The 24,123-nt window shown below is 47.4% G+C and overlaps 2 protein-coding genes across 9 annotated transcripts in view; one reads left to right on the top strand and one right to left on the bottom strand.

The window, feature by feature from the left end:
- The first annotated feature begins 1,118 nt into the window (after positions 1-1,118).
- TMED1 (transmembrane p24 trafficking protein 1) lies at positions 1,119-15,545 on the top strand. Its single transcript, XM_066614895.1, has 4 exons — positions 1,119-1,349; positions 2,832-2,929; positions 4,555-4,738; positions 13,344-15,545. The coding sequence occupies exons 1-4, from the start codon at positions 1,161-1,163 to the stop codon at positions 13,560-13,562; spliced, it is 690 nt and encodes a 229-aa protein (XP_066470992.1). The 5' UTR covers positions 1,119-1,160; the 3' UTR covers positions 13,563-15,545.
- A 503-nt stretch (positions 15,546-16,048) lies between these two features.
- DNM2 (dynamin 2) overlaps positions 16,049-24,123 on the bottom strand; it is a 63,183-nt gene continuing 55,108 nt past the window's right edge. For 4 of the 8 annotated variants that reach the window (XM_066614886.1, XM_066614891.1, XM_066614887.1 and 1 more), the window contains 5 exons: positions 22,853-22,964; positions 21,683-21,847; positions 19,649-19,884; positions 18,627-18,881; positions 16,049-18,120 (listed from right to left, as the gene is read on the bottom strand). In XM_066614886.1, coding sequence (XP_066470983.1) covers positions 18,051-18,120; positions 18,627-18,881; positions 19,649-19,884; positions 21,683-21,847; positions 22,853-22,964 — 838 coding nt within the window. In that variant the 3' untranslated portion in view covers positions 16,049-18,050. The remainder of the gene's footprint in view (positions 18,121-18,626; positions 18,882-19,648; positions 19,885-21,682; positions 21,848-22,852; positions 22,965-24,123) is intronic. The other 4 variants (XM_066614889.1, XM_066614893.1, XM_066614890.1 and 1 more) reach the window with 1 other exon arrangement.

Raw genomic sequence — 24,123 nt, 5'->3', positions numbered from 1 at the left:
TAGATAGAAAAGAAAATATTTCTTTACCTAGCAAGTTATTCGTCTGTGGAATTCCTTGCCACAGGATGTGGTGATGGTGTCTGGCCTTTAAAATGGGATTGGACAAATTTCTGGAGGAAAAGTCCGTCACAAGTTACAAGCCGTGATGGGTATTTGCAACCTCGTTTTAGAGGTAGTCTACCTCAGAATGCCAGGTGCAGGGTTGTGGCACAGGATGCAGGTCTCTTGTTGCCTTGAGTGCTCCCTGAGGCATCTGGTGGGCCACTGTGAGATACAGATGAGCCTTATCCTGATTCAGCAGGGCTCTTCTTGTGTTATTGTGTTCGTAAGGCATTGTGTTCCCATGGGGGGGCATAAGACTGTGATGAGGTTGGCAGGTTGTGATAAGTAGTATGTGCAACCTCCTTTAGAAGTTGGCTACCTCAGAATGCCAGACGCAAGGGGGTGGCACAGGGAAGCAGGTTTCTTGTTGTCTTGAGTGCTCCCTGAGGCATCTGGTGGGCCACTGTGAGATACAGGAAGCTGGCCTAGATGGGCCTATGGCCTGATCCAGCAGGGTTCTTCTTCTCTTATTGTGTTCCCAAGGCATGTATGGGGGACATGTGACTGAGAAGGCTGGCAGGTTGTGATGAGTAGTACGTGCAACCTCCTTTCCAAGTAGGCAACCTCAGAAGGCCAGATGCAAGGAGGGCACCAGGGTGCAGTTGTCTTGTGTGTGCCAGATGTGCATCTGGTGGGCCACTGTGAGATGCGGGAAGCTAGACCACGTGGGCCTTTGGCCTGACCCAGCGGGGCTCTTCTTATGGAGAACAGGAGTGCCCCCCTGGACGTGGGAAGCTGGCACGAGGGAGCACCCCATGGGGGGGGCATAGCAGGGCTTTAGCGCCATGCCCCCCAGCCCTGAAGCGCCCCCTGGGGCTGCCTCCTGCTGCGGCCGGCCAGGGGCAGCGGCTTGAGGGAGGCCACAGCCAGGAGGGGGCCTCTCCCCGCTCCCCCCAGCAGCAGAGCTTCGGGCTCGGCTGGGCTCGGGCTCTGCCTCGCCTCGCCCGCCCCGCAGGCAGGCAGGCAGGCAGGCGCCCTTTCCCCGTGCAGGAGAGCGCGGCTGCGGGGCGTGACTTCCCTTCGCAGCCGCCCTCGCCTGCTCCTTCCGCCGGACCCCGATGATGGCGGCGGCCTCTGGGCTGCCGCTGGTGCTGTGGCTGTGCCTGGGGGCGCCCTGGGGGCTCCTCGGCGCGGCCCAGCCGCCCCCTCCGCAGGACGCCGAGTTCACCTTCCTGCTGCCCGCCGGGCGGAGGGAGTGCTTCTACCAGGCCGCGCTGAGCAATGGCTCCATGGAGGTGGAGTACCAGGTGGGTCGCGGACCGCTCCTGTTAGGGGCTCACTCCCAGGGAAGTGTGGATGAGGTTGCAGCCCGAGAGCCCCAGCCTAGGCATGTCTACTCGGAAGCAAGTCCCACTGGAGTCAGTGGGGCTTACTCCCAGGAAAGTACGGCGAGGATTGGGCTGTCAGTCCTTGTCCCCGCGACCTCGTGCCCGGCGGTGGGCTGCCCGGGAACTTCCAGGGTAGTGCCACTCAGCCACCATCGGGCGATGACAGTGCAGCAGCTCGCCTCTGCTCTGCGGGGGTGCAAAGATTTGTCATCCACAAGGCTCCCAGGCTGCAGTCCTATCCACACTTACCTGGGAGTAAGCCCCATTGACTATAATAAAACTGAGTAGCAGGGATACGCCAGCGGTGGGTGGGGACGCAGGTGAGGCAGAGCCTCCTCACCAGAGCGCTTTGAGAAGCGCCGCCACTGTGCGAGGCGCCCAAGCACCCACAACCCACGCACAGAGCTTCTCAAAGGACTCTGGTGGGGAAGCTCTGCCTCACCTGCCCCCCACTCACATGTCCCTGCTGAGTAGACATGCATAGGATTGGGCTCCCAGTTCACTTGTCCTTAAGAGGGAAATGCTGCTCTAAGTTACGAAATTCTTGAAAGTTTGGAGATGTCCAGTGTTTCTCAACGTTAGTCCTCCGCTGTACCATTTCACATGGTCCAGCTTTTTGAAGTACCATCTGAAGTAACTGACGATGACATAATTACCAGTTACTTCTGGGTTGGGAGGCCAGATGCAGTGCAACAAACGCCAGTAAGAGGTTCAGGTGGTCTTTTTTGAGTGTGGAAAAGCATGCTTTGGAACCTCCTACCACTGTTTGTTGTGTCTTGTTTCTGGTCGTGCTGCTGGGCAACAGGTGTCCAGGGGGCCAGTGAGTACCACCAGACACCACCTCAAGTACCACTGGTGGTGCCAGTACAACTGGTTGAGAAACACTGGACTAATCCCTTTTAACACAGGAACCACCCTCACCCACAGGCAACACATTCCACACAGTAATCAGGAAGCAATAAGTGTTTCCTTTTGTCTGCCCTGAGCCTGCCAACCAAACCAGCTGAGGTGTACTTGGCAGGTGAAGTCTCAGATGCTTCCTAGCACCATGTGTTGTGTGTGTGTGTTTTGGCTGAAATGCTAGATGTGTCTCTAGCTCTCACAGCCTGACAGATTTGAACTGTTATGTAATAAACAGTACTGGAGATGAAAGCAAATTTAATGTACCTGCACTGAGGTATTTTCAAGATACCTAGACTTGGCTTGTTGCATTTTTATTTTGTGCTTTCTTCAAGGAGCGTAGAGTAACTGTTTATTTTCACAACAATCCTGCAAAATGGGTTAAGCTTAAAAAAAAGTGACCCGCCCAGTGGATTTCATAGGCAAGCTAAGATTCTGACCCATTTTCCCTGCATCTTGCTTGGCTGTTGTGGATTAAGTTTTCCTCTTGTGCTATTCAAGGTTATTGGTGGTGCCGGGCTGGATGTCGACTTCTCCTTGGAAAGCCCATCAGGTGTGCTGCTAGTTGATGAATTCCGGAAATCAGATGGGTTGCACACGTAAGTAATGATGTTTTGCTGTCTTGGTTTTGTTTTGTTCCAAGTGACGCTCCCCAAATCTGCAGGTGGGGACAAGATCACCTCACACTGCTATAGTTGCTGCTTACTATGCCAGACAGGAATCCAGTTATCATTTTGGTCTGTATAAGTCAATGACTGGCATCTGACCTGGTGCAATTGGCACTAACTACACTTTGAATTAGAATAACTTGGGGCCAACTACACATGATGATAGTGAGATGCTTGACTTAACAAATGGCATTTCAGGTTTTAATAGCCAAATATGAAAATGATGCAAAGCATTAAACTCTCCTACCTTCTTGCTGCAGTCTCAGTCCAAATCATGACCCTACTTGTGCTACTTGTGACTGTCAAGTCTGTCAGGTCAAGCCTGTAACTCAGGGGTTCTTAACTTTGTATGCCTCATGACCCCCCCCCCCCATGTCCATGAAGCCTTTGGTTCAAGCCTCTAGTCCCCATACTACACTGTAACTAAGCCTAAATATGTATATGAAATAATTGCACGTTCTACAAATTTTCCTTGCATTCACAGTTTTTCCCTCCCCATTCTCTGTTGTTCCTCTTGTGTATCTTTGAAATTGTGTGTTTACTTATTTACTTACTTACAAATTTATAACCTGCTTTATCTCCCTCCTAGGCATTCAAAGCGACTTCCATATACAATAAAAATATAAACATTATAAAATGATTTTAAAATATAAATATTACAAAAACTCCTAAAATCTAGTAAACAACATAAGAATCTCATTAAAAGCCAAGAGTGATAAAAAGCAAAAAAAACCCAGTAGCTGACAATTAAAAAATGTACCATATGACAATAAGCATAAACACCCTATCTAAATTAAAAAACTCAAAAGGCTAAAATAAAAAGAAATGTTTTTAAGCCCCTCCAGAAAGCCTCTAAGGAGGGAGCGGTTTGTAAACTAAGAGGAAGGGAATTCTACAGAATTGGTGCCACTATGGAGAAGGCCCTAATCCTTGCTGCCACCCCTCCCACTTCCATGGGCAGCGGCATCAGTAAAAGGGCGCTCACCGATGACCAGAGAGGACGAGCAGGATTGTATGGAAGAAGGTGGTATATATCCTGGCCCCAAGCTGTATAGATCTTTTTAGGTCAAAACCAGCACTTTGAATTGGGCCTGGAAACGAATGGGCAGCCAGTGCAGCTGCTGGAGCACTGGCCTGTCAGAGCTGAACCGCCTATCTCCAGCAAGCACACGGGCCGCTGCATTCTGCTCTAATTGCAGTTTCTGAACCATCTTCAAGGGCAGCCCCGCATAGAGTGTGTTACAGTAGTCTAGCCTTGATGTAACTGTGGCATGGATCACTGTGGCTAGGTCTGTGGCTATATAAATCATAATTGAGCTCCTGAAGACAGAATCAAGAGCTGCTGATCTTAAAGGGAGTAAGGAAGGATATTAAGGAAGTGTAGAACTTGTCCAGTCACAGATTTCTAAAGCGGCAGAATTTGTGTATCTTGTGCGCATTTGCTTTTTAACTGTATATAAACTCTGCCTAGTATAGCTAAGGAGAAAAGTGTGTCCTTTTTTAAATCTATGCCGTAGCTCACTCTCTGTTGCCTTCTTTTCCCTCCCTGTTTGTAGCATTGAACCTACTGAGGTGGGTGATTACAAGCTGTGCTTTGACAACTCCTTCAGCACTATCTCGGAGAAGCTTGTGTTCTTTGAACTAATCTTTGACAGCCCCCAGGAGGATGAGGACCTGAACAGCTGGGCAGAAGTGGCAGAACCAGAAGAGATGCTGGACATCAAGATTGAAGACATTAAGGTAGGCAGAGAGACATGAGAAGATGAGAAATGCTGAGAATGCAGGTTTTCTAACATAGGGGAATAGAACAGGATATAATAATAATATAATAATAATAAACTTTATTTATATCCCGCCCTTCTCCCTAAAGGGACCCAGGGCGGCTAACAACATGTAAAAAAAAACAGATTTTAAAAAACATTAATGCATAGCAGATAAAAACATTTAAAAACACATTAACAGAGGCCATAAAAACAGTAGTCAGATTAAAAGACAGAATAAAAAGAGCAAGTCACAGAGGAATCAAGTCTGTAAAAAGCTAAAAGATGTATAAAAATGTTAAGAAGGCCAGAAATCAGAAGGCTTGTATAAACAACAGTGTTTTCAGGCCTCGCCGAAAACTCTCAAGAGAGGGAGCCATTCTCAAATCAAGGGGAAGGGAGTTCCATAATGTTGGTGCCACTACCGAGAAGGCCCTATTTCTTGCGGCCGGCCCACGTACCTCCTTAGGTGGCGGCACTTGTAAAAAGGCCTTCTCTGCTAACCTGAGAGGGCGGGCCGGATTGTACGGGAGTAGGCGGTCTCTAAGATATCCTGGCCCAGAGCAGAATAGGGCTTTAAAGGTCAAAACCAGCACCTTGAATTGGGCCCGGAAACGAATGGGCAGCCAATGTAGCCCCTGGAGAAGTGGACTGACAGAGTCAAACTGCCTGGCTCTGGTGACCACATGGGCCGCCGCATTCTGCACTAATTGTAGTTTCCAAACCGTCTTCAGGGGCAGCCCCACATAGAGCGCGTTACAGTAATCTAACCTAGATGTCACCGTGGCATGGATCACCGTGGCCAGGTTTGCACGATCCAAGTATGGCCACAGCTGGCGCACCAGCCGAAGCTGAGCGAAGGCCCCCCTAGCCACAGCCGCCACCTGGGAATCCAGGAGCAGCTGCGAGTCCAGGAGGACCCCCAAGCTGCGAACCTGCTCCTTCAGAGGGAGTGCAACCCCATTCAGAGCAAGCCGATAATCCAGCACCTGCATCGAGGATTTCCAAACCAGGAGAGCCTGTGTCTTATCCGGATTTAATTTCAGCTTGTTAGCCCCCATCCAGATCCTCACTGCTTCCAGACAGCTCTCCAGGCCCTCAACCGCCATCCTGGAGTCTGGAGGAAAGGAGAGATAGAGCTGGGTGTCATCAGCATATTGATGGCACCTCACTCCAAACCCCCGGATGACCTCTCCCAGTGGTTTCATGTAGATATTAAATAGCATGGGGGACAGAATTGAACCCTGCGGCACCCCGCACCTCAAAGGCCAGGGTGACGAACAGGCATCCCCCAGCACTGCCATCTGGGACCGACCCTCCAAGTAGGAGCGGAACCACTGCAAAACAGTGCCTCCAACTCCCAACTCAGCCAATTGGCCCAGAAGGATACCATGGTCGATGGTATCGAAAGCCGCCGAGAGGTCCAGCAGGACCAACAGGGACGCACTCCCCCTGTCCCGTCCCCGGCGTAGGTCATCCACCAAGGCGACCAAGGCAGTTTCCGTCCCAAAGCCCGGCCTGAAACCAGATTGAAAAGGATCCAGATAATCCGCTTCATCCAAGACCGTCTGGAGTTGGGCCGCCACCACCCGCTCAATTACCTTGCCCAGAAACGGGATGTTGGAGACTGGCCGGTAGTTATTCAACACAGTGGAATCCAGGGAGGGCTTTTTCAGGAGGAGACGAACCACCGCCCGCTTCAAGGCAAGCGGCAACGTCCCCTCCATCAAAGAAGAGTTGACCACCCTCCCCGTCCACTCAGCCAGTCCCCCCCGGGCCGCTCTAATCAGCCAAGCTGGGCAAGGGTCAAACAGGCAGGCAGATGGCCTCACACTCCAAAGGAGTCTGTCCACATCCTCAGGCTGCACAAGCTGAAAAGAATCCCACGACACTAGACAAGCAGTTGCCAAGGGGACATCATCAGACATTGTCAATGTGGCATCCAAGTCACGATGAAGACGATCGATTTTATCTGCAAAGTGTTGGGCAAACACGTCACAGCGGCTGACCGTGTATTCCTCCTGGACTACCGGAGGGGCCTGATGAAGGAGGCCCCGCACTACACGGAACAGCTCTGTCGGACGGCTATCAGCAGATGCAATGGTAGCAGAGAAGAACGATCTCTTCGCTGCTACCACCGCCACGGAGTAGGCTCTATAATGAGCTCTACTCCGTGTCTGATTGGATTCATCACGAATTTTCTGCCACCGTCGCTCTAGACGCCTGCCCTGCTGCTTCATCATTCGCAGCTCCTCAGTAAACCAAGGAGCCGCTCCGAGTCTGCGACGTGGCAGAGGTCGCTCTGGAGCAATCTCATCCACAGCCCTGGACATTTCCCCATTCCAGAGGTCGACCAGGGCCTCAGATGAGGCGCCAGTCTAAGCAGTGGGAAAATCCCCCAGGGCCCTCAGGAAACCTTCAGGATCCATTAGCCTCCAGGGTCGGACCATAGAAAACGGTCCCCCGCCTCTGTGGAGGTAGGAAGTCGCAACAAGCCTAAACCCTACCAGGAAGTGATCTGTCCATGACAATGGAGTGATCTTGATCTCCTCTACCTCCAGATCATTGCCCCCATGCCCAGCTGTAAACACCAGGTCCAACACGTGTCCTGCTGTATGTGTCGGGGCCCAGATCTTCTGGGACAGGCCCATGGTTGTCATGGCAGCCAAGAAATCCTGAGCTGCACCTGCCACAGGGGCCTCGGCATGAACATTGAAGTCCAAGATATCTCCAAGACAGTGTACCAGACCAAAGCAGTAGGGGCTAACCAATATGAGGGCACAGGGGCCCAGGGGGCATTCAAGTCACCCAATGTGGTTGAATCAAGAGCAATGTTCCACCTGTTTATCAGCAATATCCTTCTCTAGATCTTCATACCCAAGATCCTCATGGTCTCTGTACAAGGCCCTATCCCATGACTGGTGCAAGCATTACAAATCAGTGTAAGACTCCAGTGGTAGAGCAGGCCTGTCCACCACTCTTGTTTGGATATACGGATGGTTTTCTGCAATAGCTTGAGAAATTTGGGCTTAGTTTGCATTTGTGGCTTTACCCCAAGTAAGCCTTTCCATTGGCCTCTGCTGAAGTACTAGCACAATAAAGGTTAAGTGCTGCTACCAAGTAAGCTTGACAGAAGCACATACAAGGGAAGAGATAGCCCGGGCTAGAATCTGGGGAGAGGTATCAACCAGAATCCCTGTAAGCTGACTGTACTAAACAAGCATGGCCTTGACTGAAGGATAAATATCTTCTGTTGAAATATTTGGGGCAGTGAGGAGGGCCCCAAAGAACATAAACCACCTATACAATGTAGAGTTCCCACTGTAGTGCAAGGAGTGGGCAGCCACTACAGTTAACAATAATTAAGTACTTGCATTGAGGTCTGCTGTTATTGATGGTAGTATTAGTGCTTGGTTGCTTGGAGGACCCAGAGCAGCATGCAAATGTGTGTGGGAATAATAGTGTTTAGTTACTTTATGCATGCTAGAAATTGGTGTTCAAGAACAGATTACTTATTAGACTTACAGGTGATTCAGCAATCACCACCTTTAGGAGGTGATAAGAGCCCCATTAGGCTAATCCAAGCACTCCATTCAGGAGCCTGCAGAGTAGGTTACGCCCATCAGCAGCCTTTTGCCTTCCTGAGCGTTTGTAAACTCACCTGGGAAGGCCAGTCCCCCTTCAATCAGGAAGGAAGGAGAGAGAGAGGAGGAGCCAGCCAGGAGTATAAAGCTAGGGCCTGCCATCACGTGAGGCTTTCTGAAGACGCGTGTGGCCTCTGGGAACCAAGTGCCTCGGGAACTAGTGCCAGGTAAGGCACAAGAGTTTAGCATCTGGGCGAGTTCAGCAGCAGGGCGAGGAGGCCAGGGCCCCATACACTGCCCTTCCTCTTCCCTTGAGAAGAGGGCTGCTAACCAGTGTAGAGTTTTTAAAAGGACCCCTAAATAAAACAACAACAAGAAAGCTATGCAGTCAGACAGCCAGCAGCAGGGTGGCGGCTATCCAGTGTTCTGCATAGAGTGCCACATGTATGATTATATGCCTCTGGGGCATAAGTCATGGGTGTGTCCTCGGTGCAAGCTGCTCCAGGGTCTAAGGGAACGTGTCTGCTCCCTTGAAGCCTTGGTGGCCGACCTGGAGAAGCGCAGACAGGCAGAGGAGGACCGTGGGGAGACTTCCGGGGACAATCAGGCTTCGTCCCAACCTCAGGCGTGCAGCTCCTCGGCTGCCCGGGGGGGAAGGCTCGGGGCTGGAGGACGTCATCCTGGAGAGGAGGGAAACAATTCCCTGGGGGGGACCCCTTCCCCAGGGGACGGGCCCGTATCCGAACGCACTCAGGATACTCCTCGGCGGGAGAGGGGTCGGGGGCTTCTTGTAGTGGGGGATTCGATTATTAGTAACATAGAGAGGGGGGTTTGCGACGGATGTGAGGACCGCATGGTGACTTGCTTGCCTGGTGCGAAGGTTGCGGACATCACTTCTCATCTAGACAGGCTGGTAGACAGTGCTGGGGAGAGGTAGCGGTTGTGGTGCATGTCGGCACCAACGACGTGGGCAAGTGTAGCTGGGAGGTCCTGGAGGCCAAATTTAGGCTTTTAGGCAGGAAGCTGAAAGTCAGGACCTCAAAGGTAGCGTTCTCTGAAGTGCTACCTGTTCCACGCGCAGGGCCAGCGAGGCAGGCAGAGATCAGGGGTCTCAATGCGTGGATGAGACGATGGTGTAGGGAGGAGGGGTTTAGATTCATTAGGCACTGGGGAACGTTTTGGGACAAGCGGGGCCTGTACAAGAGGGACGGGCTCCACTTGAACCAGAATGGAACCAGACTGCTGGCGCATAACATTAAAAAGGTGGCAGAGCAGCTTTTAAACTGATCCCTGGGGGAAGGCCAACAGGAGCCATGGGGCATCTGGTTCAGGACTCCTCATCCCTATGGGATGAGGATGGGAAGGTTAGAGAACAACAAGACAAAGGCAGAGCAGGAGAAGAAATTGGGAAAGGTAGTGTGATGGGATGTGATAGACGGTTTGGCACAATGAGAGGATGCGGGGACAAAGGAGCGAATAAGCAGCCCATCCTGGGGCATTCCGTGTACAAATGCTTTTATGCGAATGCCCGAAGTCTCCGAGCAAAGGTGGGAGAACTGGAATGTCTGGTGACAAGGGAAAACATTGACATAGTGGGCATAACGGAAACCTGGTGGAATGCGGAGAATCAGTGGGATACCGCAATCCCGGGCTATAAACTCTACAGGAGGGACAGGCAGGGACGTGTTGGAGGTGGGGTGGCTGTTTATGTTAAGGAAGGGATAGAATCCAGCAAAGTAGAGATTGAAGGTGGATCCGACTCCACCTTAGAATCTCTGTGGGTTAAATTACCAGGCTTGTGCAGCGATGTAATACTAGGGGCGTGCTATCGTCCTCCAGACCAGAAATCGGATGGGGACCTTGAAATGAGGAAACAGATCAGGGAGGTGACAAGGAGGGACAGGGTTGTAATCATGGGGGACTTCAACTATCCTCATATAGACTGGGTCAATTTGTGTTCTGGTCACAATAAGGAGACCGGATTTCTTGACGTGCTAAATGACTGTGCCTTAGAGCAGCTAGTCACGGAGCCCACCAGAGGGCAGATGACTCTGGATTTAATATTGTGTGGTACACAGGACCTGGTTAGAGATGTAAATGTTACTGAGCCATTGGGGAACAGTGATCATGCTGCGATCCATTTTGACATGCACGTTGGGGGAAGAATACCAGGCAAATCTCTAACAAAAACCCTTGACTTCCGACGGGCGGACTTCCCTCAAATGAGGAGGCTGGTTAGAAGGAGGTTAAAAGGGAGGGTAAAAAGAGTCCAATCTCTCCAGCGTGCATGGAGGCTGCTTAAAACAACAGTAATAGAGGCCCAGCAGAGGTGTATACTGCAAAGAAAGAAGGGTTCCACTAAATCCAGGAGGGTGCCCGCATGGCTAATGAGCCAAGTTAGAGAGGCTGTGAAGGGCAAGGGAGCTTCCTTCCGTAAATGGAAGTCTTGCCCTAATGAGGAGAATAAAAAGGAACATAAATTGTGGCAAAAGAAATGTAAGAAGGTGATATGGGAGGCCAAGCGAGACTATGAGGAACGCATGGCCGGCAACATTAAGGGGAATAATAAAAGCTTCTTCAAATATGTTAGAAGCAGGAAACCCGCCAGAGAAGCGGTTGGCCCTCTGGATGGTGAGGGAGGGAAAGGGGAGATAAAAGGAGACTTAGAGATGGCAGAGAAATTAAATGAGTTCTTTGCATCTGTCTTCACAGCAGAAGACCTCGGGCAGATACCGCTGCCCGAACGGCCCCTCCTAACCAAGGAGTTAAGTCAGATAGAGGTTAAAAGAGAAGATGTTTCAGACCTCATTGATAAATTAAAGATCAGTAAGTCACCGGGCCCTGATGGCATCCACCCAAGAGTTATTAAGGAATTGAAGAATGAAGTTGCAGATCTCTTGACTAAGATATGCAACTTGTCCCTCAAAAAGGCCACGGTGCTAGAAGATTGGAGGATAGCAAATGTCACGCCTATCTTTAAAAAGGGAAAGAGGGGGGACCCGGGAAACTATAGGCCGGTCAGCCTAACATCTATACCGGGTAAGATGGTGGAATGCCTCATCAAAGATAGGATCTCAAAACACATAGACGAACAGGCCTTGCTGAGGGAGAGTCAGCATGGCTTCTGTAAGGGTAAGTCTTGCCTCACAAACCTTATCGAATTCTTTGAAAAGATCAACAGGCATGTGGATGCGGGAGAACCCGTGGACATTATATATCTGGACTTTCAGAAGGCGTTTGACACGGTCCCTCACCAAAGGCTACTGAAAAAACTCCACAGTCGGGGAATTAGAGGACAGGTCCTCTCATGGATTGAGAACTGGTTGGAGGCCAGGAAGCAGAGAGTGGGTGTCAATGGGCAATTTTCACAATGGAGAGAGGTGAAAAGCGGTGTGCCCCAAGGATCTGTCCTGGGACCGGTGCTTTTCAACCTCTTCATAAATGACCTGGAGACAGGGGTGAGCAGTGAGGTTGCAAAGTTTGCAGACGACACCAAACTTTTCCGAGTGGTGAAGACCAGAAGTGATTGTGAGGAGCTCCAGAAGGATCTCTCCAGACTGGCAGAATGGGCAGCAAAATGGCAGATGCGCTTCAATGTCAGTAAGTGTAAAGTCATGCACATTGGGGCAAAGAATCAAAACTTTAGATATAGGCTGATGGGTTCTGAGCTGTCTGTGACAGATCAGGAGAGAGATCTTGGGGTGGTGGTGGACAGGTCGATGAAAGTGTCGACCCAATGTGCGGCGGCAGTGAAGAAGGCCAATTCTATGCTTGGGATCATTAGGAAGGGTATTGAGAACAAAACGGCTAATATTATAATGCCGTTGTACAAATCTATGGTAAGGCCACACCTGGAGTATTGTGTCCAGTTCTGGTCACCGCATCTCAAAAAAGACATAGTGGAAATGGAAAAGGTGCAAAAGAACAACTAAGATGATTACAGGGCTGGGGCACCTTCCTTATGAGGAAAGGCTACGGCGTTTGGGCCTCTTCAGCCTAGAAAAGAGACGCCTGAGGGGGGACATGATTGAGACATACAAAATTATGCAGGGGATGGACTGAGTGGATAGGGAAGATGCTCTTTACACTCTCACATAACACCAGAACCAGGGGACATCCACTAAAATTGAGTGTTGGGAGAGTTAGAACAGACAAAAGAAAATATTTCTTTACTCAGCGTGTAGTTGGTCTGTGGAACTCCTTGCCACAGGATGTGGTGATGGCGTCTAGCCTGGACGCCTTTAAAAGGCGATTGGACAAGTTTCTGGAGGAAAAATCCATTATGGGGTACAAGCCATGATGTGTATGCGCAACCTCCTGATTTTAGAAATGGGTTTTTTCAGAATGCCAGATGTAGGGGAGGGCACCAGGATGAGGTCTCTTGTTATCTGGTGTGCTCCCTGGGGCATTTGGTGGGCCGCTGTGAGATACAGGAAGCTGGACTAGATGGGCCTATGGCCTGATCCAGTGGGGCTGTTCTTATGTTCTTACTTGCAAGAAAGCAATTGTCCTGTTTAAGATCTTATTGTCTAGTTGAAGTAGAATTTTTTATGCCAAATTTCAGTGATGCTGATAGACACAGTTCTCATGCATCTGTTGAGTTCTCATGCATCTCATGAATCTGTTAAATGGCTAATTTAATGCTCCATTTGGTTTCATTCAGACACGGAATGGTGTTAGATTGGCTTCAGGGGTTTTCTTGGCCCTTTGCAAAAGGACATAGGGCAGAGAGAAGTTGCTTGTCTTACCTAGACAGGAATAGATCCGAATTGCTGTTGAGATTGTTTTGATTCTTTTCACCTGACTCAGGAGAGTAGATGCTTCCCCTCATCTGGCTGCACTATTGTGCCATGTGTAATTTACTACTGTATAAGCTATTGTAGCAGAACATATATTTTCCTTTAAGCGCTTAACTCTTCTTTGTCCATTAGTTTGAGTCCCTCCTCTGTCCATCAAAGCTGACCATCTTTAATGAAAGCTCGCTTCTTCTTGCCTTTCTAGGAATCTATTGAAACCATGAAGAGCCGCCTAGAGAGAAGCATCCAGATGCAGGCGCTACTGCGAGCCTTTGAAGCCCGTGACCGAAATTTGCAGGAAAGCAACCTAAGCCGGGTCAACTTCTGGTCAGCCATCAACCTTAGTGTGCTGCTGCTGGTTTCTTTCCTCCAAGTGTACATGCTGAAAAACCTCTTTGAGGACAAGAGGAGAGTCTGGACGTAGCAGATAAGAAACTGACCCTCCCCATTGTTTTCACTGCTGTAGGGCCAGGTATCCAGACCAGTACTAGTATCCATGTTGCCAAAGCTCAGTACTGCCTCAGTGTAGCTGCCGTTTCTGTATTGGTCTCCAGGAAAGGGTTGAAAATATCTCAGCCCAAGTAATGAAAGGATTGGGGGGGGGGACAGAGAGAATACCCACATCTTGTGGTGTTAGGGGAAAGGGTCAGGCAACAACCTGCCAAAATTTGAGGGCAAGACGGGAGGGAGTGAAGGAAACAGAGAAAGCTTGACAGAAGAGTAGTCTATTTCCATGCGTCAACATCTCAATAGGTCTTCTGAAAGACTACAACTTGCAGCAGTGCTTGTTCTTTGACCTTAAATCTTGGATATTCTGCATCGGACTTCACCCGTGTGTGCCTTAATCAGTGTTGCGGGCCTGGCAGGAAGTAGTGGTGCCCTTCCCCCTTTTTCTTTTGGAAGGCATCCAGCCTCTACTTTCTATTTTGAATATCTTTGCCCTAAAAGGACATGATAGTACTTCACAGCATTAAGTAACATTGATCATTTTTATGCTCCTTGGTTCTGTGCTCCATGTTCTTCAGCTGTGACTACCTGAAGAGTATGTGCAGGAGGTGTGTCATATTCATTGTGTGTATTAAAAGGAATTGTTGAAAAGGTTTTGGCTCTAGCTGTTAGCAAGCTCCTGAGGGCTGGCCATGCTCTCATTTGGAGCTGGTGTGCCCCAACCCAGAATTGTGATTTTTCCCGTGGCCACTGGCATAACTAGTAGTGTGCCAGCAGTGCTTGCTTTATAGCATTTGCAAAGCAGCCTCTGCTGGCATGTGCTGCAGACCCACTGCTGGGGAGATAGGTGCAGCCTCCCTTGCACTCAGATGGCTGAAGACCCACCGTCCTAAGTAATCCAGCACAGGGAGTTGGAGGGGGTTGAATGGGATAGTAACAGAGGGCGAGTCAGGCCCAGGAGGTGAGTTTGGTGGTGGCAGCACACCAAATCCTGCCTCCCTTCTTGGGCCTGATCCACCTTCACAGATCAACATGGACTTGTGCCAGCAATATTACTACCACAGGTCTAAGTTGCCCCATAGCAGTGGCTAGGGCTCGGGGAAGAGAAAGTTTCATCTTGTGTGGCTTTTTCCATCTCAGTAATGTAATGAAAGAAAGTTGCACCAGGCTGATACTTTCCATTAGAAGAACTTCCTAAATCTATATGGTATTTCACAAGATATAACCCTATACCCGATAATAAGATGGCTAGTTCAAATCCAAGTGTGAAATTAAGCCTCTGCCTCACCTGGCTCTTGCTAGCTGATTCTTAACGTGGTTGGAACACATTTCTAACCTGATGGGAGAAACCTCAAGAATAATTAGTTCTGTGCAACTCAAGACAGTCCCAAGTGGCCTTTCAGGGTATAAACCTAATAGTTGTGTGTCCTCTGAGTATCCAAATTCCCTTTGAACCAACAATGCAGTTTCTTTCTTGATTTCTGGCATGGGCTGCAGATCTGTTACCAGAAGGTAACCATTATGGCTAAACTGTGGGGATCATGCCAGAAGTGTGTGTATGTGTGTGGGATGTCCAGATGTGTGATTTTTCTCCAACAAGGCAGAAGCATTGTTCAAACTGAACAAGCATCCACAATGCTTATGAGCCAACAGTGAGCTACTGGCCCTCCTCTAATACAGGCTAAGAGATATTTTGCTGTGGCTCTATACACATAGGCTCACTCACAGCTAACTGACAACAATGCTAGTCAGCTGTTTGGAAGAAGAGACTGATGAGCACTATTTCCAGGGATCGGACTAGGGCTACATGGTCATGGCAGGCTGCTATGTTCATGTATGCCACTGCGGACACAATGCAGTTTTCCTTGCATTTATTATCTAATATGTGCAAAACACTTTTCCTCCTACAGTAAGCCAGGGCCAACTTGCTCTGATATGTCAAATAAAGATGGCTAATGTATGAGACTTGTTCTGTTGCAGGAGGGGGAGTTGGAGGAAGGTTGTAAAGCGAAAGACTAAGATTGAAAGTAACTGCAGGAGGTATCTTGGGGTAGAGGCAGTGCTTCAGGGGAAAGAGCACAAGGAAACAGAGTTGTAGAGGAAGCCTGCTCATGAGACAGGAAAGAGAAGCAGTGTTCAAAATGCAGGTGTTTGTTCCTAGCAGAGGATCTGCATACTAAAATGCAACCTGTTCCCACTGTTCATTGGTTGACCACACTCCGTAACCCTCTACCACTGTAAAAGGATAAGCCCAACTCCACTCATTTGGATAAAACCAGAAATCATTAAAACGCTTCAGAAGTGCTTTTAGAGAGTCATGAAGATTTTTAAGGGAATGCTGTTTGGCCTACTGTATGAAATGGGTTTGACACCCCTGGTGCAGATAATTCAGAACACAAAAACATAGAAGATGCAGGAAAAAATCAAACACAAGAAACCTAACACCATAAGGTGCCAGAGAGCTTCCACCAGCAGAATTTCCCTTTATTTTAGTTTATTAATAGGATACAGAATGGAGGCACTTATGTCAAACTGTTGGGAGCTTTTTTTCATCTAAAGATGAGGGGGAGAAGGCCCCAGAACCCCTTCACACATGGTAACAGGAAGCAAATCAGATCAAAATGAATTACAGTGGAAGTCCATGCTACCAAGCAAAGGCTTTCAGAGCAGTGTGGGCAGTGGTGGGAGGTTATGAACTGCACCGCAAGAGAAGGTCAAGGCCCATGATAATGTCTCTGAGGGTAGAGGGACATCTTCAGGAAGGCAACACTGGTTATTAGGCCAGATGGCATTGAACTCAAGCAGTAAAGGCACAAGTTAGCACTGTCTGTGGAAGGGCATGAATGGAGCAAGCAACTCTTGCTCCAAGTCAGGCAGGAAGGGGAAAAGCCACTGATAGGAAACATTTAAGGCAGGTGGTGGGTGTGTTGCTGTTCCTTATATCTTATCTGAGGAAAGGCTGAGGTAACCCTGACAGTATTGTACACTGAGGTGGGTCTTTACTGATGATTTCTTTTTTTAAAAAAAATCTAGAATTTATACAAGTATTAATAGTCTATCTTTCTGAAGAAATATATACAACTACAGCCCCAGGCAGGGCAGAGTGCTTTACTAGTGCTGTTGAAGGCTCCAGTATTGCTCCACAAAGTCTCAGAGAATATGGGTAGCTGTAGAGATAAGTAGCTAACCCAAACTTGTCTGATGGCCACGGCCTCCTACAGGAGCTTTTGTGGGAAAGTGGACCTTCTAGCACTAGTGACACAAGACCGATTTCTGGTGTCTTGAGGAACCTGATTCAGCCTAGAGGCAAAAGTAAGCTGCAGTATGACTGACAGAATGAATTTACTGCATGGGGTAAAGTCATTCTTCAGATTAGCAAGGGAAAGGCTTTCCAGCACGACCACAATGCAAAGGACAACAAACTTCATCAGCTTTTTGAAGTACTCACTCATTCTTTTTCATACAAGGCAGGGCAGGTTACAAATGGCTCCAGTCAATGAGGAACAGCCAAGTGGTATTATAACTGGAAATAACTAAGACACTTCTGCAACTGGCCATCTGGATGCCTCCCTATTATTAAGGTAGGAGGGATTCCTAATCATGCTTTATCCAGACCACAACTGGTGTGCCGAGGTCAAAGTTCACTGCCTCTGTTTAGAAAAAGCACTGGCTCTGCAAAAGGGTGGCATGGAAGTTAGCATTATACCTGAGGCTCAAAAGCAACCCCGTGCCTTCCTCTTTACAAAGATTCTGCTTGGTAAAGTCTTGCTCCACTTTAGTATATTGGAATTATTAACAATGTGCTATATGCAATTTCATCATAATTCCTTTTTTTCTTCAAAGTTATAAAATGATCAGGTTTTGAACAAAATTTCAAAGGGTAAAGTAAGGACAATTTAAGGAGGTTTATATATAATACAAAGAAAAAAGTGGAAAAGTTCAATCAACATAAATGGCAAAGGGAGACCATGTGCTGAACGCACACGTTTTGATGGGAACAACAAACGCTCCCTTTCACAAGCAATCCTGTGGCAATCACGCAATTCGGGGTTCCTTTCTGTATCTTCAACAAAGTGCAAAACTCCACAAAACAGGATCCTCCATGTTCTCATGTGGAATGGGTCTGGTGTGGCACCAACAAGAAGAGGGTGAAGAAACCAGCCTCTCCTTCCCCAAAGATGGTCACCAAATCCCTCCCTAGCCAAGACCCAAGGACAGAGAGGGAACTACTACAAGGAATGCTTGGCCTCTCAGGGCTATTTACAGGAAACGGACCCACAGCACCCATCCCGTTTATTGTTGTCATGGTTGTGCTATTGGTGAGAATGAGGGAGAGGAAAGAATGGGCCTTGGCTACAGTTGATCACAGTTGCGAAGAGCTCTTTTACACAAGAGATTAGGCATGAGTTCTCTTCACAAGGTAGTTAACAAGCAACAGCCCCCCCGCCCCCAGTAGTAGTGGCAGTTAATCTAATAATGAGGGCTCAGCTGGTCTGATGATGGTGGGTCGGTTCGGTGCTGCAGGAGGTCTTCTGCTGCAGAGACAACAAAACAGAGGAATAGAGAAGTGAACACAAGAAAAAGGGAACTGGACAGACAGACAGACATCACCATGAGACGTTTCCAAGTGAAGCACCCACAACACTCCTGCCCATAAGTGTTCCATAAATGACTTATCACCTATTCCTTGTGGTGTATGACCTGATTTTGTAACTAAGAAGTGTTGGCTATAGAAACTATCATATGTCATCTTTGAGCATGCTGAGGACCATGCAAAATTTCCCATCCTAACCTGTTGGGGGAAATGTCACAGTGGTGACTCAGATGGACAGATCCCTAGTCCAAGCAGCTACCAGGACCAGCTTGCCTACCATTGCAGGTGGTGATCATTAGTTAGGCTATTCAAGAGCTGGCTCAGGCAGTTCCTCCAAAAAACAGACCGTATGTTCATCTACAATGGCATGCTGGTTGGTACCAGGGGACTCTGGTTCACCCCCTGCCATTGAAGCAAACATACAGAGAAGTCTAAAATGGCTCTTACCTGGGCACACCTGGAGGGATGCCGGGTGGAACACGTGCTGGCCGTGAAGGAATCTGAGGAGGAGCTGAGAAAGGGTCGTTATTAGCAATGAATGCGCTTTGCGGTCCAGGGCGTGAGGGAATGGGTGGTGCCACAAAAGAGGAAGGGCCTGCTACTTGCACTGGGATCAAAGGAGGACCTGGCATGGGGCCTCTCACAGCTGGAGGTCTCCCTGGTGGCAACACAGTAGAAGAAGGCCTGAGCTGTGGTGTCGAGCTACAAAGGAGAAAAAAAAAGTAACCAAACATATAAGGTAACTTAGTTCAATTCAAGAAACAAGAAACTTAAAGCAAATCATCTGTTCCAACCAAAAAATGCAAAATGCAAATCCGTATATTTCACAAATTGTACAAGAGTGTCAGTTTGGAAAACTGGTTTCAATATCATACAGCAGCTGCAACCAAACAACATTATTTTAACATCCTGCCAACTGACACCAACAACAACAATGCAAATATTGAAAGATGCAAACTCAAAGATCATACATCTAGATCAATGGTGAAATCCTGTGGAGGCAGGTCTCCAAGCTCCTTTTGGAGTTCTGGAAAGGACTAGATTCTCTAACTCAGCAAACTCTCATAGCCCATCCTGGCTTTGGTGATTTGTGTACTCTTACCTCACACCTTGGAGTGGACCTCAACAAGTGGGAAACCCTGGCCTCTGAGCGGCCCGCTTGGAGGCAGGCTGTGCAGCATGGCCTTTCCCAGTTTGAAGAGACACTTGGCCAACAGTCTGAGGCTAAGAGGCAAAGAAGGAAGGCCCATAGGCAGGGAGACAGACCAGGGACAGACTGCATTTGCTCCCAGTGTGGAAGGGATTGTCACTCCCGAATTGGCCTTTTCAGCCACACTAGACGCTGTTCCAGAACCACCTTTCAGAGCGCGATACCATAGTCTTTCAAGACTGAAGGTTGCCAACATATCACCTCACACATCTCAAAAAAGCACATCAGAACCCAATGCTTGTTCCCACATCTCACTCACCCAGGCCCACTGCTCCCTAATTGCAGCCATGTGTCATCCACAGGAGGGGGAACTGGTGTAGAAACTGTACTGGTGCTGATGTCTCCAATTATGTGTAAGGCCTCCTTCAGGGCATGGTACATTCGCAGCATGTCATCCCTGCGCTGTGCCTGGTCTGCGGACTCTTCCATCAAGCTGTTTTGGTCGGCAGAGGAGTACAGGTAGGCCAGCAGCTCTGAGTGAATGAAATCCTTGGTCTGCAGGATGGGGGAAGATGGGGAAAAAGAAGAGGTGCATTACCAAACCTGATGGGCTTACCTTGATATATCCAGGTTGGAGTAAAGTCAGGAGCCCAACCTAGACTGTTCACCCTGGTCATGTGCTTTACTACAGCAACCAGGAAAAGGTCCATCTGGTTTCTGCCATTGTACAGAGGATCAAGAGGTTGCACTCCTACCTCCTGGGAAAATCATTACAGCAAAGAAACCACAGCCGAGTCTGAGCCATCAGATAATAAGAACCTGTCTTATTTTCATGTATGCATAGTCAAATCAGCAGGATTGCGCACTGAATTGCTGTAAGCCACCTCAGGGGACTTTTAAACATAAAAGTGGAGTAAAAAAAACTAATTTATAAGTTCAGGTTGATTGTTTCAAGGCCTAAAGAACTGTTAAGCTCAAAGTGAGAAGCAGTTTATTTTTACCTGTAATACAGCAACTTCTCCATGCATGCATTTTAAGATTAATTATACAAAATGATAATATTCAACACAGGTTGATCATTTAGATAAGAAACACGGGAAATAAGACAGATAAGTCAAATTTCTTCTCTAGTTGATAGTTAACATCTTCCAGAATTTTTAAGCAGTAGAAGTCACCTGCTATATACTGTACAAACAGTATCTGGATATAGTATGTAGAACCAACAACAAATTTCTCCAATCTCACTCAAACTTAGGCTCTGAAAAATAACTTTTTGGGCTTGTCTCAAAGGGGTGGTGAGCTTTACAAAGTTCTCAAGCTCTCCTCTGGCTTGAATTTAGTGATACTTCACTCCCCTGACTGCTAGAGACGAACAAACACTGCATGTTCTGATCACTGGGAGGGACGCCACTTTCCAACTCTCACACTGTCTTGGAAAATTATCCAATTTATTTTCTGATATGGGAGGAAGGGAAGAACACTGGTAATTTCCAGGTTAATCTGAGATTAGCAGTAAGAGCCCATTCATCTCTAAAACATACTCTTTTACAGGTTTGGTTCTGTTTTGTAAGAATAAAAAGAAAAATATCAGGAACATTGAAACTATGTTGACTGTTGCATTACTATAAAATAGGAAAGGGGATTTGCATTGTGAAACTAAATCATTACATAAAAAATACTGCAAAAGTGGTCAGATGCTCAGCTTGAATGAGACAAGACACACAAAAAATGGAAACATTTATTCTCAAGTTCCCATTTATCAAATTATGGATAAAAATTCACAATTCAAAACTAGTATTAAATATTTGCTTTGAGATATAACAAATAGGATTTGTTTTAACTGAATAGGATTTTCAATCTCTCACACACAGTTGTTAGTATTAATATCATTGATATTGCATGTGAGTGTTCAAAGAACATGTATCTCCTTACAACAGGTCTTTAAATGTAGGCTAATATTGTTAATGTGTTACATTAATGGTTTATGTGCTACAGATGAGGCTGAGAGGCAACAGTGTGTATTGTTACAAACTTGTCTATTTGCCATTTTTAAAAATAAAAATAAAAATGGAAGAGGGTAGGATGCCCTATGTTCTTTCTGTTCCCCATGCATCTCTTGCTTATCTGAAATTGATCTTGTGTATCCTGCTGAGGGAAATGAACAGGACTGATTTCAGACAAGACCAAAAATCAAACAAAAAAAGGAACACAATTAGCAGATAATAGCTTTGAGGTACAGAATAAGCAACCACAAACTTGAAGCTAAAACTAATGGACAATATCAGCCACCAGAGGAGCAAAACACCCCACTTTAAACACCCACCTGCCCACTTCAAACATATTCCATACTCACATTGTTTATCATTAGGTGCATTATTGTCTTTGGCATAAGGTCCCGGATAGACTTGTTGATGATCCCAACATAGGAATCCACAAGGTTGCGGATAGTTTCCACTTGGCGTTCTAGCTGAGGATCCATGGAAAAAGTGTTCTCCTGAGCCCCATCCTCATTTTCTACCTGCATGGAGAGGAATGAGACACACTTTAGGTGTTTACAGCAGAACTCTCATTCTTTGCCGGCATAGGGAGTGCACAAAATGATATGCCCAAACTGCTTCAGGTCCTCTTTTAATCTTTGCCCTCCAAATGTCTCCAGCAATAAAAGACAGGGTTGCATCAGGAGTGCATTCAAAGCAATTTGCATTTACAATGTCAATTTCTGAAGGCTTCCCAATTTGATGAGGGCCTGAAATTCAGGTGGTTAACATCTCCCATACATTATTTGGTAAAGGCCAATGACCAAGTAGCATACAGAAGTTATTCCTGGTTTCTTTTTCCACTATGTAATCTTAGGCCTTGTGTTTGCTAAAACAGGTAAACTAAAGTAGTTGTTTGAATAAATACAAAATGACTAATGCCAGAGATAGGTTTGGAAAAAAAACACACAATCTGAATCAAGGCCATGTATGGTACAGAGATTAAATGGATTTAGAGAAGCTTCCAGTTGGTAATCTTGCCAGACTAACTGCTCTTGCTGTCTTGTGCTTTGAGCCTCCGCTTGTTGGGGGCTCAGGTCATTCTCCTAAGGCAAGTTACCCAAGGCAGACTACCCCCTGCCCCTATTTGCTACACTACTGCATCAGCTTTCTATAATCTTTCAAAGTATTCTGGGTTACTTTCAACTTTAGGTTGTCACTACCTGGTTTACATTGTTAATAGCTGGGGATCAGGCCAAGCTGAAAGACTGCTAACATTTCTCCCAACTTGTTCTCCCTTCTGAGAAAACACCATTAAAAACTCCAGAAAGCAAACTGCTCTCCCTGGAAGTAGGCACTCAGCATGATAGAGCCCCTCACTGGTGCCTTGATAATTCACTGTACACTGGCTTGAATTAGTCATCTGCCAGGCTTCCAGCCAGAGGCAACAGCAGCTGCTAGGAGATCCCTGGCACAGCAGTTGCCGGCACTGGGCCCTCAGCAAACTCATCACTTCCTTCCAGCCAAAAGGACAAAGGAATGTTTACTTGGTCTTTCTCAGGGTAAACACCAGCACGGAGGAAGGAGGCTTTCCAGCTGTCCACATCTTCCTGGGAGTCACAGGCAAGCTCAATCTGACGTAGGTCTTTATACACATTCCTACACAGGGAGACAAGGAAAAGGAGTGGAAGAATGACACAAATCTCATTGCACCAGTGGAAGATATGAAAAGGTTTTCCTTTTCTAAATCTTTTGAGTTCTATTAATCCACAAAAAACAGGTGAGATCATGGGACCACACAAATGACAGAACATTTCCCAGCAATTGGCTGAGGTGCCACTTTACTATGCTCAGTTTTGCCCAGAATAATTGCATTTATTGATTGTACCATACCGCCCATAGCTCACCCACTGATTTAGATGGCATTGTATCCCACTTTGCTGCATGTCCTCCTTCCTTAGCCACAAAGGGATAGGGCTGCCTGCCTGCTTTTGGTTTATGGAGAATTCTGTTTGGGAATCTGTTCAAGCCCTTACAAGGACTCTGGCTCAGAGGCAGCTTCAACCCTCCCATTACCACATGTTCACACAACAAACGAAGGGAAGCCAAACACTTTGGCTTAAATGCTCAGAATACTGTCACTTAAGGGTACTCCCTCCTATTCCAGAGTATTCAAAATGGAATAACTATGACCTCCACTCAGTAAACACTGTTGATTTAGTGGCACAGTCCAGCAATAATCAGACCAATTAACAATAAATATAAAGGTATTACTGTGTGTTTCCAAGGTGTGTTAGCATATGGTGTGAAGTACACATGACTGGTGAAAGATGACTAGTTGAGAGTTGCTGGACTTGTTTGAGAATGTGACTAACACGAGCATCAGTTCAACCAGGTACAATCAGCCTGTGTGCGCAGTACCCTGTTTTGCTAACCTGGATAGGAATGTGCACAACTCACTTCTAGTATATTAAAGAAAAAAATAGTTGTCCCTTCTCCACAAGCCTCTGACCTTCCAAGATGCTAGCGCAGTTCGTTTTTGACAAGGTTATTCATATGAAGAGAGCCAAGGGCAAATCTACTTAGTCACACTCCACTTGAAGGACCAGATTTGCAATCTGCAAGAGCTCTTGGATCCAATGCTCCTGCTGAGCCAGGATGCTCAAGTGATGGCTGTGACCTGGCATGCCCCTGCCCAGCTTAGGTTAGTGTGCCGATCATATTCTTACCTGACTCAGTCACATTTTGCTATGGTTACCTGTGTGCTGGCAACATCAACACTAAACTACCATGATGCACTCTATGTGCAACTTCCTCT

Source organism: Tiliqua scincoides, chromosome 2 (assembly GCF_035046505.1).
Source record: "Tiliqua scincoides isolate rTilSci1 chromosome 2, rTilSci1.hap2, whole genome shotgun sequence".
Classification (NCBI taxonomy): domain Eukaryota; kingdom Metazoa; phylum Chordata; class Lepidosauria; order Squamata; family Scincidae; genus Tiliqua; species Tiliqua scincoides.
The sequence above is the reverse complement of the archived record's forward strand: the minus strand, read 5'-3'. Positions and strand labels throughout refer to the sequence as shown.

Excerpts from the sequence above, each read along its gene's own strand:
- TMED1 (XM_066614895.1), top strand. The coding sequence starts at position 1,161 with ATGATGGCGGCGGCCTCTGGGCTGCCGCTGGTGCTGTGGCTGTGCCTG. Across the intron at positions 1,350-2,831 it reads CCATGGAGGTGGAGTACCAG|GTTATTGGTGGTGCCGGGCT; the intron begins GTGGGTCGCGGA and ends GTGCTATTCAAG. Across the intron at positions 2,930-4,554 it reads AAATCAGATGGGTTGCACAC|CATTGAACCTACTGAGGTGG; the intron begins GTAAGTAATGAT and ends CCCTGTTTGTAG.